The 20598-nt window shown below is 42.3% G+C and overlaps 1 protein-coding gene across 2 annotated transcripts in view; it reads right to left on the bottom strand.

Moving 5' to 3' along the window:
- Nucleotides 1-626: 626 nt before the first annotated feature.
- Nucleotides 627-20598, bottom strand: part of maml1 (mastermind-like transcriptional coactivator 1) — a 34512-nt gene continuing 14540 nt past the window's right edge. For both annotated transcript variants that reach the window (XM_037076857.1, XM_037076858.1), the window contains exons 3-6: nt 16689-18062; nt 8382-8639; nt 6914-7043; nt 627-4104 (exon numbers count right to left, since the gene is read on the bottom strand). In XM_037076857.1, the coding sequence (XP_036932752.1) occupies nt 3050-4104; nt 6914-7043; nt 8382-8639; nt 16689-18062 (2817 nt within the window). In that variant the 3' untranslated portion in view covers nt 627-3049. The remainder of the gene's footprint in view (nt 4105-6913; nt 7044-8381; nt 8640-16688; nt 18063-20598) is intronic.

The raw sequence follows: 20598 nt of genomic DNA, 5'->3' as shown, positions 1-20598 counted from the left end.
GGACTTTATATCATCAGGAGGAGGAGAGGAGAACATTATATCATCAGGAGGAGGAGAGGAGGACTTTATATCATCAGGAGGAGGAGAGGAGGACTTTATATCATCAGGAGGAAGAGAGGAGGACTTTATATCATCAGGAGGAGAAGAGGAGCACTGAGGTTAATGTTTGGGTGAACTGTTCCATTAAATCTGTATCATCTGCTGTCGTATGAGGAAACACGAGGATTTTTTGAATTTGGGAAATATTTAAGGCGCTGAAACACTGCATTACAAACATGTTTTATCTTCATGAGATGGAGAACTTTGAATTAAACTGCAGTCAAAGATTTAGAGATTTCAACTCTGCCCCCTCACTGCATCTGCTAATAACAGAGAGTCTGTGAAACAAAACCCAAACTTTTTGACACTTTAAACCTGTCAACATGTCTGCAAATGTCCAATTCAGGACCCTCACCGTCAGCTTCAACATCTATGGAGACAGGGTTTATTGGAGGAGCTGCTCCACCAGGAAGGCTTTCTTCAGGTTGAAGAAAATCAAGTTTCATGACAAGTGATTTATGAGCTACCAGCTGGGAATTCAGTTTTCCATTTTGTTTGGAAACTCAGAATGAACACATGCAACAGTCTGCTTTTAAAACTAAAACTTTATGAATTTTTATCACTTGTGTGTTTTGCTGTTCCTGTGCTGCATTTAGATTACATCTACAGCAAGATGTCAACTCATAAAAATGTCACGAAAACCTTGAAATACTGAAGAGAACTTTGTCGGCGGAGAAGAAGAGTTTAATGCTTCATCCCTTACTCAATGTCTTGGCTGTCAGAGGAGAGGAAAACTATGAGATCAGCTCAGTCTGACCCATTTACAGGTCAGGAATTTAAAGTTCACAGGCAGGACGTATTAATGATACATGACCGACATGATGCAGCACGAAGACTGAAGCATCGACTCTGTGGCCTCGTGCCAGTGCAGCGGGAGGAAGTGGAGCTCTGTCTTAGTTCAATGAGAGAACTCTTACATCTTAACATTTGCTGGTCAGTGTGCATGTTCTACAGTTACTTCTTGTACTGAAAACGTTTTGACTGATTGGTCTGAAGGAAAGAGAGAACAGGAGGATGTTTCAGTCTGGTGAACAGAGCGATATCTGCAGTGACTTGTTGGTGTTTATTTAAATAAAGATGTTATGGAAGATCCAGACATTGTGCAGATCATCCAGCTGACTCACTACTGAAATTATAGTTAGTTCTTGACTTCGACCTTAAATCACTTGCCACGACTGCAGATCATTTCCCTAAACAAAGTGTTGCATGTATTGTATTAGATATTTAAATATTTGTCCTCCCAGCAGCTGACATTTCCCTACAGTATGAAAATCCACTGTGGCTCTGCTGTCACATCTGCTTTTGATTTCATCAGTGACATGTTGCTGTTAAGTCAGACCAACATAACAGAAAACTATGATGAAACTAGAAAAATAAAGGCAAACATGAAAGATGTTTAAAGGTAATTAAATGTTTGTGAAGTCGTCACAGTGATGAATACTGTAAAACGTGCAAAAACACCACAATGCTCCTTTAAAGTGACTTTGTATGTTTTCTTTCGGACTGATTTGACATCGGGTTGTAAAAGGTTTGTTGAAACCGCAACTAGGTGCAGCTGACAGTCTGTAGGTGGCGCTGTGGGCGGCAGCAGTGGTTTAACACTGAGCTGAGGGTTCAGTAGTCTCAATACGACTTGTCTATTCAGTCTCCAGTCATCAATAAACACTGTGGTGTGTTACTGAATCAACACTATGAGCGTCTGCAGACGAGTCACTCGGTTACAGATTTACACACCTGAAGAACAAAAACTCAAATAACAGATATATTAACTCAGTATATTAACACATGACAACCAAACAGACGTGTTCCCTGTGGAATGATGATGACACCTTGGGATTTTAAAAAAAACTGACCTGAAATGCAACAGAACAGAGACAAAACTCCAGCTGGAAATTTTAGTGTTGTGTTGTTGCTGCCGACACAGTTCAGCTTAGAAAAGGAAAAACAAAGTATAAAGATCTTATTTTTTGTGATGATTTCATTCTGAGGCTGCAATTTGATACGAAAATGTACACAACGAGACAACAGAAGCTCATCAACCATCATAAAGGTTTTCATACAGAGGCTTTTATCTCTACATATAATCAGATTTTTTTATCTGAGGATGTTTCAGAATACTGTGCCCAATGTTACCCATCAACTAAGTGGGCTGTTTAATGAATATTTCACATAAATGAACCGGAACCAGAAAGTTTGTCTCTGAGCAGGTTTTCAAATTGACATAAAAAATGTGAAATCCAAATAGATTTAAATATCATAACATGAGGAATCAAAACTCACTGATTAAATGTGCATAAACCCTGAAAACTAGCAAATTGAAGCAGATGAAATTGGTTAAATGTTGCAGGTACATGTAGCTCCAATAGCCCAGAGCTAAAAACTGATATTTTCAAGAGGGGCTTACTGTTAAGTGAATGTGAAAATGTCTGTTAATATTGGAGAATTAAAGTAGTTCTTCAAGTTCTGTTCTACCAGGTGTGTAATTCTGCTATGAGAAAGTCATCGTTAAATTTGGAGGTTTTTAAATGACGTCTGGTGTTGAAACACATCAGGGCTCATCTGTAACTCGACTGGTTTTATTTCTGACCGTCTGCTGAATTAAATCTTCAACTCGCTGACTGATCTCTGACATGATGTCATTAACTCTGCTCTGACTCAGGGAACTGAACTGATGATGAAAACAAAACCTCCTGTTTCTACTCTGATGAAATCAGATTCAGTCTCATCACATCAGAGCAGGAAACACAACCTCACCAGCCAGTCAGCTGTCATACCTCAGACAGGTGAAAGGTACAGACTGATGTTCACCATCAGCTAGCTGTGAGGCTAATGCTAACACTGTCAGTCTGTATTTAAAACATTGCGGCTGCGGCTCGTCCTCCGGGTACAGCAGTGCGGCCTCTCAGCTGAGCAGGCTTCAGGTTCTCCAGGTGCACACAAGTGAGTCTGACTAGTGGTGGCTGGCGAGCAGTTCGTCAAGGTCAGCCATCCACTCCTGGGTGCTCTGACCCTTCAGCAGGGAGTCGACCAGCTCGCTCTCTCCGGCGAAGCTGCCCGACGCCACGTTGTATCCGAACGACACCTGCTGCTGCTGCTGACTGGCAGTCCTGCTCACCTGGTAACCTTGGTTACACTGTAGTCCCTGGCGGCTGTTGCCCTGCGGCTGTCCGAATGCCACCAGGTCGGGCAGGACAGCCTGGTTCTGATTGGCCTGTTGTTGTTGAGTCTGCTGCTGATTGGTCATTGGCTGACTGAGGCTCTGAGGGTTAGGCGGTGCCCTCTGCTGAGCAGCTGCCATGTTTGTCTGCATCATTTGCTGCCCGGGGTTCAGGCCCCCCATTGGACGCCCACCTGGGTTTGAACCAAAGGGTGCAGACCCAGGCGCCATCTTGGGAATGCGCGTCTGCTGCTGCTGCAGGTGGAAGCTGTTGGCGCCGTTGTTGAAGGCGTTTGGTGGCAGGCTGCTGTTACTGGAGGGCGGCTGGTTGACCAGCTGCTGCTGCCAGGCGGCACTCTGAGGTCCCTGCATGCTACCGGGCATGGAACCAGACAGGTTGGCTGCCATACTGCTCTGCATAGAGCCCGGCATGCGGGCCGCAGCGGCGGCCAGCTGCTGCTGCTTCAACATGGCAGCATTGGGCTGCGTCTTCAGGTGCTGCTGCTGAGCCAGGAGGTTCTGTCTGTAGGAGGCGCTCATGGCACCCAGAGGCTGGCGCTGCAGGCCGGGCTGCTGCGGTGGGTGGGCTGGGTGGTTTGGGTGGCTTGGGTGAAGGTTCATGTTGTTGTAAAGCACCTGCTGCACGTCCACACCAGCCCCGCCCCCTCCGCAGGACGACAGACTGATGTCAGCCTGACTCGCTGCAGGGGGCGGCGCTACACCACCTGATGGCCCGCCACCCTGACCCATGTTCATACCCATCATACCTTGGTTCTGAGGGAACATACGCTGTGAGCCAGGGGCGGGGCCTCCCATGGAGCCGACGCTCCCCATTGGCTGGGAGGAAGCTGTGAAGAAAAAACAAAGAGTTTGTAAAGTTGAGACAAAATGTTGCACATTTAATTATTTACACACAGGATATTCTACATCAATCAATCATCTTCTCAGTTTATTGTTTTGTTGTTTAAATGTCAAAAAATATTTTTTCTAAAAATTACAAAAGAAGTTTTCAAATTTCTTCACTCTGACAAAACTAGAAACATTTCTGTTTTCTTTCTCTATTTTATTCTCTATATTATGTAACACAAAACAAAGAAAAGCAGAAAATCGTCATGCCAGAGAAGCTGCAACAAGACAGTGTTTGGTTTTCATCAAGATAAAAGTCTTAATGAGTTGTTATGACGGTTTCCAATTAATTAAGCAATTAAACTATCAGAATAACCAGCCTCTAGAAATAAATAAATCCGGTGAGCATATGTTGATCAGATCAGTTTTATCAAGCAGCAACAGTTGAATCTGTAAATTATTTCATCTCTGTGTTGTTATTCAGCAGATTAATGTTCCCGTTTTAAATTTAACATTAAAGCAGCAGCAGTCTGAGCTGCTGTCAGGAAGCTGGGGGACAAACACATGATTCATCAGAACTGTTATGTCTCACATTTACCAGTCAAATCAGGGGTGAGCATTATTTGCACACTGACACGAAGAGGAATGTTTGTCCAACAATAACCTCATCATCAAGTATCCTGATGAACCAGCTCACAGCAGAGAAGACTCCTGCTGGAAAATTACTTTATTTCAATAACAGCAGCTCTTAACCGGGTGGAGGGATTAGCTATTATTTTTTGTAAATATAAATGGTACAACCCTGATTGTTTGTCACTGAATGTTTTCAGAGTGTTCAGTCATTAGTCCTCACTTGTTTTGTTATTGTATGAACTGTATTGTTGTTTAATTCATCTGTAGTTTACCCTGTTTTTGAGTTTTTGTGAAGCATTTTGTAACTTGTTTTGGAAGTATTTTATCACTTTTAGCACGTTAAAAATCCGATTTTAAATTAAATATGTATCAGCCACCTGTCTTACCAGTACTAGTTATTTAACTATAACTTTATCTGATGATTATCACTTTTTAGCCAATGATTATCACTTTTTAGCCAATGATTATCACTTTTCTTTTCTTTTCTTTTTTTTTTTTTAACTATTTTTAACATCTATTTTTTCTTTATCTGGCAGAAATGGGTTTCCACAGATGGGGCAGAAACTTCCACAAGTCTCTCTCCCTCTTTCTCTCTTGCTTATCTTATTCATCTCTGCCCAAAACGTTTAAGTTATTCTAGAGACCTCCACAAAGTTAGGATTATAAGTCGAACTCTGACGGTAACAAACATTCAAACTCGTAGCTACAACCTGGATGTGATGTAAGCAACATGAAGTTTTAATTACAGATTTCTCACCACACCAGTATCTTGGCAGTCTGTGTATTATTCTGTGTTGTCAAGTGTGTGGATGTAATATTTAACTGATGGTCATCTTCAAAGAAAGAAGTTTCTGTTATATCACAGCGTTAACACATGAACTGGATGATTTCTATCAGTGACTGTAGAATAAATTCCTCCTGTCTGTCTGTCTGTGGACCTCAGTGACTGAACATATGTCTCGGGGTTCAGTCTCAAATATAACCAACAGTGAATGTCTTCCTAAAAACAGGCATGACAACGGGTCAGGGGTGAAAAAGGTGAAAATTATATGAGGCATGGTCCCCCGGAAGAAAATTTTGAATATTTCATATTTAAAAGCATCAATCTGATGCATTATGAGAGAAAAATCAAGCAGAATGAATGTATAATAAAGTATCTATCTATACATGGTCACATTATGCTATATAAGAAATGAGACTAACAACTTCTCTTGTGAAATGCACAACAGCACAACTTTAATAGCGCAATCTGCTGCAGAATGAAAAAAGCAAACCCTTAAAGAGTGTGTTTTGACAAGATGAATATGAGTTTAGAAGAAGCTGCTGTCTTCTGCTTGTAAGAAAGGTGCTGGCTACACTGACAGTGTGCCTGCAGTGCATGGCTGCCCTTGTTTGCGTAGTTAATAACAGTTTTTATAGTGGGCAGCAAGCTGCCAATTTGGCTGTCCTTTTTGCGGCTAGGTCCATGGATTTAGACAGAGGGCGGTATATTGGGGGTCTGTTTTGGTCCGCCAATTTGCCGCCTCGGAGGGTACGCTTTTTCCCACCTCAAGTGCTAACGTTATCTATATCCAAGCCGTCCATGTGTCGGCCCCTGCGTGAGATGGGCAGGGGTGTTGATGATGTGCACTGTTGTGCGACCCTCAGCCGGGGAGTTTTAAAACCAGGAAACAGCTGATCACAGCAGTTAGTCCATCACTTCATCCGCGGACATCAGGATGAGCAACTGAGCGGCCGCTGAGATCCAGGAGATGCTTCTCGGTCTCTGTAGCTGTCTTTGTTGTCCACTTATTGTTCTAGTGGCAAGCTACGAATGGTTTCTACTTTCAAATTAAAAGCCCCCCCCCCATAACAACCCAGTGCTAAACTCCAATGGGGTGCAATGTAGAGCTCTTATTTTGAAGACAAATTTATTGTCTTTCTGACAGAGAATACAACATGCTTACTGAGCTTCCTGAACACATCTGTTAGATGGAAACTGAAAATGAGTTGTAGAGATTTTAAAAAAGTTGTTTTTATCGAATTCAAGGCTCCCCTCAGGTGCGCTCAAGTTTGTGTCTGAGGTTCGAGAACCTCAGACACATGTAGTCCTGTGGTGCAGGTTCGTGAACCTCAGACACATGTAGTCCTGTGGTGCAGGTTCGTGAACCTCAGACACATGTAGTCCTGTCCTCCTACCTGTAAACTGGTTGACTGGTGGCTGAGGGAAAGGGTTCTGATTAGCCGGTTGTCCTGGCTGGTCCTGGTACTGTGGAGGAGGTCTGGTCAGGTGTCTCTGCAGCTGCTGGTCCTGCTGCCGCTGCTTCTCCTGCACACGCGCACACACACGCACATTTTTGATCAATATCTAGCTACTTAGTTTCACACACTGTACAGCTCTTTAGTTTGATACAGACACAGTATATTCCATTATTTATCGAAACATTTCTATCTTTATGATTGACCAAATTGTAAAATCAATTTCAGACCACTGGCCAAAAAGTGAGTGAACGTCCAGATTTTACCAGCCACTTGTTGTTGTTATTTTGGGCCGGTGAGTGAAGCAGATCTACCAGTTACTTTCATATCATCTATACAGCATATGGCTGGTAACTGGTGCAAATTCTCTTTCCTCTGAAGTATTTTTTTTTTCTTTTCTATTCTATATATTGTCATTATGCGCCAAACACATGGTAAAGCTGTATTTCCTCCGGTGTTTCTAAGACAGATGGGCTAGCAGAAGAAATGACTTGACTTTAAATAATAAAATTAGCATTCAGGAAGAAGAGTCCAAGCAACTCTATAGAAACATCGCTGGGCCTGAAGTAAGCATAGGTGTGATTGGCATTGAAAATAATCTTATTACACTGGATAAAAACGTTAAACGCTGGGTTGAAAATATATATTCGAATGCTTTAAAAAAAATGGAAAGTCGATTGTGAAAATTAATATTCGACTATGGAAAAAACACCAACATCAGCAGCTGCTTTGCAAGTGGGCGCACGGTATGACAGGTCAGGGACAGGTCACTCACTGCTGAAAGTGAGACATGACAAAAACTGTGTCAGATGCAGATGGTAGAGAGGAAAAAACAAAATGGCCGAAAGTTCAGAGCCCAACTAAGAAGCCCCGTTTGGAAATATTTCGGATTTTGGTCGGCAGACAGCAAAAATGCTGAGCCGGAGATAAAGTTGCATGCAAGCTGTGTATGCTACAGTTAGCTTATCATTCTACCACTGGCAACATGAGGGCACATCTCAAATGTGCACCCACATGAACATGCCATGATGTCTGGTACTCCAACTAAACAGCCACGTCTCGACTCACATTTTTCACCGCCCGCCACAAGCTCTTTGTCTGCAGCATGACAAGAGGCTTGCATGAAGAAACTTGCTTTGTTCATATGCGAGGACATAGGCTGATCAGTACCGTACATGACGCGGGCTTTGGAGAGTTCTGTCAAGAACTGGAACCGAGGTTCCGTATTCTGAAAAAACTTATACAAGTAGTTATGTCTCGTTGTATTAGTTTGTACCCCTGTTATTAACATATGTGCAAATATAGATATTCGAATGGTTCGAACCTATGTGTATTTTTTAGAGCAAATATTCAAACGTCATTTTGGAGCAATTTTGACAGCCCTATTGGTGTCACTCTTCCACTCTACCTGTTCAGCCATGAGCTGCTGTCTCTGCATGTACTGCTGCTGTTGCTTCTGCTGTTCCAGGATCTGTTGATGTTGCTGCTGCTGTTGTTTCAGTGCTGCCACCGCCGCCGCCTGGCTGCTCATGTACGCTCCGTTACCGTGGTTACCTGTCAAGGCACTGGCCCCCGGCTGGGCCGCCATACCGTTGTTACCGGCCGCGGATGTCATACTGTTGGCAGGGCCCGGGCCATGTGGAGGAGCAGGATATGTGTTCTGGTCCTAGTAGGCAACATAAGATTTTTAAAAAAAGATGTAGTTATAATTGTTTCCAGCAGGAGGAGCTGTTTCCAGAGAGGGGCTGTTCAGATGTACATGAAGCTTCCTAAACATTCGGAGAAACATTAATTTTCTCTAAGGTTGTTTGACATCTCTGATTTGAAAGTTACAAATACAGACTAAAACATACATTAAATCTGTATCATCTCCATCTGATCTATCCTTCTGTCTGACAAACGTAAATGTAGCAAAAGTAACAACATTTTCTGTTAAGAAATGCAGTGGAGTACAAGTACGGAGTAACTTTAAATGAGAACACTCAAATGTAGTACAAGTAACTCCAAATTGAACTTAAATGTATTAGCCGTATTTGTGCAGGATGTAAGCTAGTCTTCTCTGGGCAGAACTGTTTGCTTTATGTGGACTATACGGGTGCATTGGGCCCTCGCACCACTAGGGGGCCCCCTCAAGTTGCAAGTCCAGCCTCAATATCTGAGGAGTGACCCCTGCTTTTCCACTGCAGAGGGAGCTGCTGTTCCTTCACAGACTCCTCTGCTGTTCAGTATTTGCCACATAACATTCCTTTAGGATTATTTTCATGATTAATTTAACAATGTTAGTGTGTCCTCAGTTTATAGATCTCTAATGTGAAATGTACTTAACAACACACATATAGGCCTATGTTAGGCCTATTGTGGATTATTATAGACCAACGGTCCTCAATAGTCGCCCCCGGGCTGCATCCAGCCTCCTATTTGTGGCCCCCAAACTGTTATTCCTTCTGTTTTTGTTGGGTCAGCACTTGTATACCGGGACTTGTCTCCATGCCAACAATAAACAGACAGCTGGGTCTCTCACTGCTGCAAGCACAATTTTTAACTTTCACTTTTGTTTTTGGAGCAGTTTGCATATTGACATTTTGCCGGCTGTAGGAGCCTAGAATGCACGAAAATGCTGTGTTCCAAGTTCACTGCTAAAAGAAAAGTAGGCAATGAAAATTGGCAATTCAAAGAAGAATGGACTGAAAAAATTGCATTCATTCTCCCTCCAACCAGCACAAGACCCATGTGCTTAATATGCCAGGAGACTATAGCTGTGTGATGAAGATTTCTAATTTGAAATGGCATTATGAGACAAAGCATAGGAATTTTGAAGAGACATTTCCTCAAAATTCAGAGGACAACAAAACAACAAAAATAAATGCACTGAAATTGTCATGTCAAGTTGCAATCAGGATTCTTGTCACATCTATGACACAACAACAAAAAGCAACAGTGCGCTCACTTAGAGTGGTGTGGATTTTGGGTAAGCACAAGAAGCCATTCTCAGATGCAGAAATAATAAAAGAATGCATGACTGAAGTGATGGACACAATGCTTGAAGGCAAACAAAAAGAGGAAATATTCAACTCAATGTCTTTTAATTTATGTCAAAATGGAAATTACATTTTATTTTAGTTTGTATTTTTGTTGTTGTTTTGAATGAAACAGACATTTTGTTTTGAATATTACGGTATTACTGTATGTGGCCTGACCAACCTCAACACATGGACCTTTAAGTCATTGAAAAAATCATTGTGGCCCTTTAAGATCTGTATCTGAATACCCCTGTTATAGACTGTTGTGGCAGTGGATTATTGCTCTGTGTGGATTATTGTTAACTCTGAGTTAGTTGCTAACTGCATAAAAGTGACAACTCTGAAATTGGGTGCATGCTTTAAAGGGACACTGTAATGTATATAGCATGGTTAATATTAAATCAGATAATGAATTTCTGGATTAGTGCAACATAACTCAATTATATAGTATGAATATTTGCTTATGATCTATTTTGATTGGAACACTTTTTTGAGGAACATTGCATCAGTTTCATTTATTGACCTCTTCTGGATCCCCATCATTTACCTTGTATTATCATTTTCTATCAGTTCAACTTGCTAGGATGGGTCAACTTAAGATGTTTGATTTCATGCCTCTAGTCTGTTTCACTACTAAAATGTAATAAATTGTTGCATCTTTGAGGATCACCTAAAAGGGTTAGGAATCTAACCATCCTCGTTTGACAAAATAGGGGTCAAACAGCATGTTGCACAGGGCTCCCAGAAACACATAAACGGCCCTGTCTCTGAGCACAACACTTGAGTAAATGTACTTAATTATTTTCCACCCCTGATGATGTTAGAATAAGGAAGCCTTGCAGGACAAAAACTACAGAAGTTGTGAGTTTAAGTTTCACTGGTGACAAAGTGCAGCAGGAACAGAGCGTCCCGTCTGCTTGGAGGAAAAATACGAGCAGCTAAATTTAAATACACACAGAGAGAGAATATGAAAGGCTGCTTTGTCACAGCCTCACTTCACCCCCCTGTGTGAGCCTTAGCAACCAGCTGCCTCCACACACACACACACACACACACACACACACACACACACACACACACACACACACACACGAACACACGCACACACGCACACACTGGTAGAGCATGGGGCCCAGAGCAGCTGAACAAAAGGCCTCCCTGCTGCAGGCCGACTTCACCTCCACTCAAACTGCTCTAGACTGGTCTTCATCTGCACTTGTTGGACTCAAACCAGTACAGCCAGCAACACACCAGTCTGAAGTATACTGTGGAGGCTACACAGACAGGTTCCTAATGATTTTAACTGACAGTGACTTGTTAGAATAAATAAAAATCCAACAGACTGATCAAAAATGTCTCATTCCTCAGAAAATGACTCAAAAAACCTTTTCCTGTAGCACCCTCTTCAGGACAAACGTCATATGTCTAAGAGAGGCTCAATCATCAGGAAGTAGTTTGTTTGATTTTTAGTCTTTGACACAAAAGTCAATTCAGCTTTCTTATTAACTTATTCAAACTGTTTTCAACTGCTACATCAAGTGACTCCTGAACTCAATTTCATTTACAAACTGGTATTTTAACTGTTTGCATCTATTAAACTTTAACTGACTTCACCATTTACACTTCAAATTATATTCTACTAGTGCAGTGCCCGCAGGAAATATGCATTTCTATAGAAAAGTGGGAGGTTAAGTAGCTTTTTCATGGATGGCCAAATGAGGATGTGTTTGAAGGTGGGACGTCAGGAATGTTTAGGTTTGTTGTGAAATCTGATATTCCAGGGTATAATCAGCCATTTTTGAGTATTTTTGATTTTGCCATTATATTTCACCTTAAAAACTATTTACTTGGTATCATTATTTTCAGCAAAACCTTGCATGTGTGACTGTACAGTTATTTTTTTATTTTATTTTTACACAATGGACCTAAAATCACAAAAAAAACCCCATAAAATACAAGATTTTTTTTTACTGTGAAAACCACAAATGTTTAACAAACCACTTTTATTACTTATACTGCAAATATTAATTGTTATTTGCTAAATATGTGCATACATTTTAAAAATAAAAAAAAATCTGCCTGAGCTCCTTCCAGCTGAATGAAGAGCTGCACTGCCTGCTCCACATTCAGCATCTCCTCATTGTTTTGACAACACAAACCGACTCCACTACGCTCTAAACACACTACACCAAAACACTACATAACACACTAACTATACACTTCAATGGTGTATCTCTCAACTCTCAATATCGCTGTCTCTACATCAACCGTCGTTGCCTGTCATTCATCCGCCTCCATCCCACCCACAACTTTCCCTGTTCCTCAACAACCAAACTTGCTGCTTGAACCCTTTGTGACAAAAAGCTGTTTTTACCGTTTCTTCCTGCACCAGACACAAAGCAAACGTGACGGCAATGCTCGCGAAAAAGCGTGGAGGACATTATTTACCCTAAGCCCGGTTTTGGACGTGCCGGTGCGTCCGTCGACTCAAGAGGTGGGCCGTGTAGCTACAGACGAACATCCACAGATTTAGTCTCATTAATCCACAACAGTCAGTTTCAATGCACAGAACAGAACGGGACCACACCGCCCGCAGGACCACAATTCGCTTGTTTCTTAAGGTGTGTCGTGGGCTTGAGCTCTGCATTGATTGGCTCTGGTGCGCACATGACTGTGGTGGCTCCGATGGACAATGCTCAGGGAATTTGTAAATCATTTATGAAATAACTTATTAACGGTATCATTGTAGTCCAACAAATCCGACTTGAACCAAGCAGCAGCCATGTTGAAACTCTCAGGTCAGTCTGGTCCTAATCCGCAGAGATATTTGAGGAACAGACACACACACACACACACACACACACACACACACACACACACACACACACACACACACACTCACACTCACACACTCTCTCACACTCACACACAGATTCCTTGCTTTTATAGAGAGATATAGTTGGACTTCAGCGCTTCCACTTCAAATGAAATATTGACTACTCTCACCACTGTTGTTTCTGATGTTTCACACTTCCAGCTCGACTGATCACATTTCAGTTCATTCTTTAACTTTACCAGAGGCTTACGTCTCATATTCACATAGCTCTGTGTGTGTATGAGCATCTAATCAGGTCTAATTCACCTCTATGGGTACCTCAAAGATCTCAGACATCTTAGACAGACCTCGTTCACTGTGTGCCACAGGAATTATAAACAAATCAGTAAACTGGCTGATGAAAGTCACTCGGCTCTATTCAAATATCGCTTCCAAAGAAAACTGCATCATATTTAGCAAAAATTAATAGCATGCTAGCTGTGTAACATATAGTCTAATTGCATTATGTTAGTGGTTCATATGTTTTTCATATTTTTAATAATCAACAAAACTGGATTATTCACTTATTTGTCTCTATGTATCATAGCTCATGTTTTGTAATGATATAGCTGTGTGGACATATGAAAACAAAAAAACTCATGTTAGCGATGGTGTTTATCTATCTGTGAAGAAATGCGTTTCCTTGCAGTGAACACCATGGAGTGTAAGTCTGTAACCAGTCACAAAAACAAAAAATTTTATGGACAAGAGCTTTTAGACGAATTCTAGCATATGTCAAATTTAAATCACATTTTCAACTTCTTTCATTAATCTAACTTCAACTTCATTATTCAAGCGCTTCATTATTTTTGTAAGAAACTGCATGCACCAATCACATCCAATTATTGTCATTTCTGTGCACACTATTTTCCTGGCTCTGTCCACATTCTTAATCCAGCCTCAAAAGCTGTGATTGGCTCGGTTGTTCTACTGATCTGGTCAGTAGGGGGCGCTATTAATACTTTATAATATCAGTAAAGAATTGGTTTTGCTCATAAAAGTTACTTCTGTTGATGAAGGAAGTAGAGTTAAACAGCAAACCGCAGTTTTTTTTTATCTGAGACTACAAGAGCAAAACAACAGACTGGAGTCAGTAGGAAATATTTCTAAAAAGTTGTCCTCCATAAATTCTGTCTGCCGTCACTGAATCTACAACATTAAATCTGAGAAAGTTAACAGACCTCCCTTTCATTGTTTTGGGTCCAAACTCAATGAGGCAGCAGGACTTTGCTGCTGCAACAGACTCTCATTGTTCAGTCTGTTCATCAGTCTACTACAGCTGTGTGGAAGGTCAGAACTGAGTTTGGATTCATTTATCAGATAAACATTTAATATTTTAGTGAACCACAAAAAACTAGTCATGAAGTCTGTTGTACGAAGTAAGAATCTCCAGACCTGTGCAGATTTGGGAGATGAAGCGGTAGGTGTGTGTGTGTGTGTGTGTGTGTGTGTGTGTGTGTGTGTGTGTGTGTGTGTGTGTGTGTGTGTGTGTGTGTGTGTGTTATAGTCCAGGAATGTGCTGTTGGCCTGGTTATGAAAGCAGAGCAGGAACACTCTGATCAGTTTGAACAGCTTGTTATTGTTGTAGTGCTCTGATCAAGGCCCCAGGAAGAGTGCTAGTCTTTTAAGCCAGTTTCCACAGTGGCCACACTGTGAACTACATCATCACGTGATGCACTGTAAAGTGTTTTAAGTGTCATTAACTCCTGTTGATGTTTTATTAGGGGTAATACTGATATTTTGTAATCAAGGTTATATGACGCAAATGCTGACAATTTTAAAGATGCAATAGGTTTTTCTTTAACCCTCTGGGGTCCAGGGTATAATCAGCCGTTTTTGACTACTTTTTGATTTGAACATTATATTTCACCTTAAAAAAATTAACGATCCATTTTTACAACTTAGAATGCAAATTTAAACTGTTCTTTGCTAAATTTGTGTATACATTTTTAAAATTTACAAAGTTACATAGAACTATTTACATTTAAATGGAGGCAATGCCTCAGGCTCAGGTCTCCCTCAGCTCCTTCCAGCTCAAAAAAGAGCTGCACTGCCTCCACATTCAGCAGTGCACTACACCACCACGAAACAGACACATCAGCTGAGGTTAGCATGCTAACAGAAAACCTCTTTTTGCAAACGACAAAAGTTCCTATATTAGCAGTGTAAACACCAACACTCCCAAGTTAGTACAGCCAGCTGCACAGCTAACTGAACAAAACAAGCCAACAGCAGCTAAAGTTATGGATGGCTAAACATCTCTCTATAAAAGCAAGGAATCTCTGTCTGTCTGAGTGTGTGTGTGTGTGTGTGTGTGTGTGTGTGTGTGTGTGTGTGTGTGTGTGTGTGCGTGCGTGCGCACGCTCCTCAAATATCTCTGCAGATCAGGATCAGACTGACCTGAGAGTTTCAACATGGCTGCTGCATGGTTCAAGGGTGTGCAACGTCAAAATTGTTTGGACTGCAATTATACCGTTAACAAATTATTTCATAAATGCTTTACAAATTCCGCAAGCATCGTCCACCGGAGCCACCACAGTCACGTGCACACCAGAGCCAATCACTGCACACCATAGCCACAGGCGCACCAGAGCCAATCCCTGCAGAGCTCACTTCCATGGCAAACCTTAAGAAACAAGCGGATTTATACCTGCAGCGGCGTGAGCTGGACCCTGATTTTGCCAGCGGTTCAGTCCTGTTCTGTGCACCTAAACCGACTGTTGTAGATTAATGAGATTAAACGAGCCCAGACCGAGTCTGTTCCGGTCTCAGAAGATCCCGAGGACAACAAAGCTGAATCGGAATCTGTGGATGTTCGTGTGTAGCTAGCTGCTAGTCCAACGCCACGGTCCACCTCCCGAGTTGACGGACGCACCGGCAGGTCCAAAACCAGACGCCGGCGGTGATACAGACAGCGACAGAGATGGCGAGTTTTGAGAGTTGAGAGATTTATGACATAAAGCATGTTTGGAGTGTATAGTTAGTGTGTTATATAGTGTTTAGTGTAGTGTGTTTAGTGTGTAGCGTAGTCGTTTTTTTGTGTTGTCAGTAAAAACAAGGAGGAGACTGCTGAATGTGGAACAGGCAGGTATGCGCTGAGGAGCCCTGAGCCTGAGGCATTGCCTGCATTTAAATGTAAATAGTTACATATAACTTTGTAAATTTCAAAAACTTATGCACAAATTTAGCATAATGAACCAATTGCATTATAACTAAAGCAATTGGTTCATTACACATATTTGTGGTTTTCACAGTAAAAAAATCTAACTTTTTCCTACTCTGATTTTATGTTATTTTGTGATTTTAGGTCCATAGTGTTAATATAGTATGTCAAAATGAAAAAATAACTGCACATTCACACATGTGAGGTTGTGCTGAAAATAATGACACCAAACAAGGCAAGGAAAATAGTTTTTAAGGTGAAATATAATGGTAAATCAAAATTAGTCAAAAACAGCCAATTATATCCCTGATGTCCCACCTTCAAACGCAACCTCATTTGGCCATCCATGAAAAAGCTACTTAATCTCCCACTTTTCTATAGCAGGGTTCTCCCCAGACAATGGAACAGTGGCGCAGCGGCGCTATACTGCTAGCTCAGCGCCACTATATTAATTTTCAATGTTAGCTGCTTTGTAGTGGTTGAGGGTGACGAGCGTCCGTCCATCCGTCCGCCCGCCTCCCCGATCTCTGTCTCTACTCCACACTAATATAATAAACTCTACCGCTGACTACAGAGATCTTTGATCACTAAAATCACAACAGTGTGAGAAAGTGTTTCTTTGCTGTTGACAAGGAATATTATTCATGTGTATCTTACCTGTGTGTGTGGGATATGCTGGCGGAAGTTCATGTTGCTCTTCTGTTTGATCTGCTGCTGTTGACGGAGCAGCGTCAGCAGTGCCGCCTTGTTCTGACTCTGGGTGTTGGGGGGCCGCGGTGGTCCGGGCCCTGCCTCAAAGTGCGACAGAGGTTTGGTGTTGTTGTAGCTCAGCATGGCAGCCGAGACCTGAGCTCCAGGGGCCGGCGCGTGACTGAGGGGAGGCCCTGAAGTCGGGTGCCCCAACATGTTCGGGTGTCCGGTGGGCCCCTGCATGTAGCTGCTAGCCCCCGCCTTGGGAGATACTTTATTGGGCTGACTAGGCATCAGCAGCTGCTTCTGCCCGCTGGGGTTGAAGTCCTGTGGGTACAGAGAGGGGCTTGTGGGCTTGTCCATACCAAACGCGCCCCCTAGTGGGCTCTGAGAGGTGTTTGCCATCTGGGGCCAAGGCGGGGGGTGGGCATGGGGCCCCTGGTTGTGAAACTTGGACCCCGGCTGTGGCTGTTTGTGCTGCATCTGGCCGTGGAGGTGCTGGGCCCTTTGCTGCTGGGCAGCCAGCTGCTGCAGCTGTTGGGCGGGGGACAGGTCTTTAGGCACCGGGGGACCCGGAGGGAGGAGATGGTTGGGGGGAGGCTGAAGCTGTCTGGGGGGAGGAGCTGGCTGAGATGGGGGCAGAGCTGGGGATGAGGCAGAGGAGGAGGCAACAGGGGAGCTGGTGGGGTGAGGAGGAGGCCCGGAGGAGGTGGACCTAACATGGGGGGAGCCAGTGCGAGAGTCCTGCTCAAAGGCCACCGACGCCGGGGAGAACTCCGACTTCACATTGACCAGATCAGGAGGAAGCAGACCCTGAGATGACTGGCCTCCTACACCTCCTGCTGCTCCGCCTGCTCCTCCTCCCACAGCCCCAGCCCCACCTGTAGTCGATGCCAGCTCCAGAGGGTCTTTACGGTCCTCGAAGCCGTCATTGAGAATGTCCTGGATGTCCTCGTATGCCACAGAGCAGTTCAGCTCCTCCATCAGCTCTGTCCACTCCTGCTCGTTCAGGTTCAGGTCGGGGAACAAGCTGTTGTTGCCTCCTCCCGATGGAGGCATGATGGGCAGGATGTCATCGGGCTCCTGCTTCATCTCCTTCCGATGGAAGTCCGAGACCGACTCCCTGCCGCTGTCCGTCGACTCTCCCACCTGCCCGTGAGTGCCGTTAGAGTTGAGTGCATCGCTGATGCCCAGCTTGGAGTCGAGCGGGGAGCCGTTGGCGGTTCCGTTGTCCAGACAGGCCTTCTTGTTGGGGGGAAAACCGTCACTGAAACTGTTGATCTGATCTCTGCCCAGTGGAGAACCAGCACTCTCCAACTTCCTCTTCACGGTCTCCTGCAGCTGGAGAACAAACAGAACAGCATCACAAATGGATTCATACCCCAACTCTGCTTAAGTGTCTTTGAGCAACAAATAAATCCAGTAAAAGATTTCATAAAATGAGAAGATGTACACTTGTTGAGACATATGTAAAGCACTTGAAGATGGCAAATTAAAAAATAAATAAATAAGCTAACCACTAAATCATACAAGTTAAATATTTATAGATTCTACTTGACATGTTTTTGTTGCAAGTTTTTCAATTTTTTTTTCTGCTAAATTGAATAAAAAACATGTCATTATCCATTAGTGTCTGTTATGACCCTGGTTATTTCCTCAAACTATTCAAGAGCTGCAAGTAGCAAGTATTTTCATTATCAACGAAATCTAACTACAACATTTGCTGCACACCTATGGTGTCACCTTTACCTTCATGTCTTAATTAGACAGATAACCCAAAGATGGTTAATTAACAACGATATGAAACAAAGAGAAAGAGCAAATAAGTATATTATTTCATAGTTCATATAAGTTCAAACTACTGGTCATTTGTCATTCCAGCTTAAATAATTACCAATAATTAACTGATAATCAAAAAAGCTGCACCTTAATATGCTTGTTTTAGTTCTAAACAATTTGATTAAAAAATCCAGAATGTCTGAATTTAGATGCTTACATCATAAAATGAGGTTAGAGAATGTTGAGTAACACAGCTGTTAACTTATGACAGTATCTATTTCAGTATGTGTAGGGGCAGTTTTCAGGCTGTAGGGGGTGCTGCAGCTGTACAGACAGATTCATACGAGTTGGAGTAGAAACCTCCCTGGCGTCTGTGCAGCAGCCTTTAATAGAATCAGCTGCAGGCGGTCCGGTCGGCTTACATAATACAGATAACAATGAGCTTCCTCAGTGCAGGCAGCTCGACCCACTAACATCTGACAGGAACATTCACAACTTACTCCACATCAGCTGATCCTCACATGGTTTCACTATTACTTATTCTCCACACATGCAGTCTCAACCCAAGAAGACTCACCAGGTGGATTCAGGTGACGCTCTCTCTGATGTTTACATTCAGTTTGACCTTTTCAGTCAGTTCACAGCTACACTAACCTGCGTCTGAATGACCACAGTGATCAGCTGTCACTTCCTGCTCTATATGAAACAAACCTGTGCATCACTGGGACAAACAGATTCCATGTTTCTACACAAAGACAGAAAGAAGTTGATGCAGAACATCTGCTGATTTTACAAGAAGGTCCAAATAATTGATAATTAGTCAGAGACAGCGTTTCACAGAGTTTATAAAGTGTCTCCAACTCAACAAATCACTTAACTGACACATTTCATGACACTAACATGATCACAATGCCAAAGCCAACAAGCAAACGTTTGGCAAATTAGCCGTAAACACAGTTCAGCTGTGGCAGGTGTGAATTTCTTTAGTTCTGCAAATAATCTGTCATAAACTACAGTACAGAACGCATTAACGTGTTGACCTGATTATGGCGCTAGATGATAAGTATAATTCATAGGAGAAAGAATTCATCCTGAAGGGAAACATAAATATCTTAACCACATTTCATCACAATCTATCGCAGAGTAATTGACATGTTAAGTCTAGAACAAAGATGTTAGTGACTTTTCAAAGTATGTCTGAAAAGTTATAATAACTGAAACTAATCAAACATCCATATCCGACTAGCTGATTCTAAACTTATTTCATCCATGAAATTAAATAAATATAATATATAATAACTGATGGATTAAAACATTAACAAACCTCCTGCATGTGGCACAGGCTGTTACTTTTAAAGAGAATGTGTGGCGATTATTACAAGTTAATTAGAATTCAGCCTAAAAACCTGATCAGAACGTCTTTATAACTCCAAGAAAGACATCAGAGGTGAAACAGAAGGTAAAAATGTGTCCAGGTCTCAGCCATATGAGCAGAGTGGTGTCACAGTGTAGAGAACGGTGACATTTTCTAGAAAGCATGCAGAGAATTTCCTGATCAGCCTCGCTGGTGCCAAAATGGCAGAATCAAAACATTTGGACAGAAAGTTGGCCAGTAGCTCCTTGATTCTGGCTAGTAACTCTGGAAGCAGCTAGAAATTGTTTGGATTAAAAACTACAGGAAACTTTAACTGTACGCAGACAGAACCAGACCTGTACAGGGCCAGACTGGAGCTTAAGCCACATTACATAGACAGAAAGAAGAGGATCAGACCTGTGTTCAATCTGTCTGAAATAATCAAAAGATTTTTTTAAAATTGTGATATAGATATTTTGAGCAACAGAAATGTTTTTTTTCTTCTTGTTATGTACTTTACAGCAGAGTTTTACCTTTGTATTGACTTCATATTAGATCAGTTTTCTAAAGGGAGAGGGCATGAAAACATTGTGGTCCTGTCATTGACATGTTTTTACTGCCATGATAATTCTTCTTTTTAATATAATTCTGTTCAATTCCAGACTCAGTAGCAACATTAACCACTTGGCAGTGATCCTAAAAGTGCCTCTGGGTGAGTTTTGTTCCCTAGTTTTTTCCCTTAGA

Source organism: Acanthopagrus latus, chromosome 18 (assembly GCF_904848185.1).
Source record: "Acanthopagrus latus isolate v.2019 chromosome 18, fAcaLat1.1, whole genome shotgun sequence".
NCBI lineage: Eukaryota > Metazoa > Chordata > Actinopteri > Spariformes > Sparidae > Acanthopagrus > Acanthopagrus latus.
Note: the sequence above shows the minus strand (reverse complement) of the source record. Positions and strands in the feature narration are given on the sequence as shown.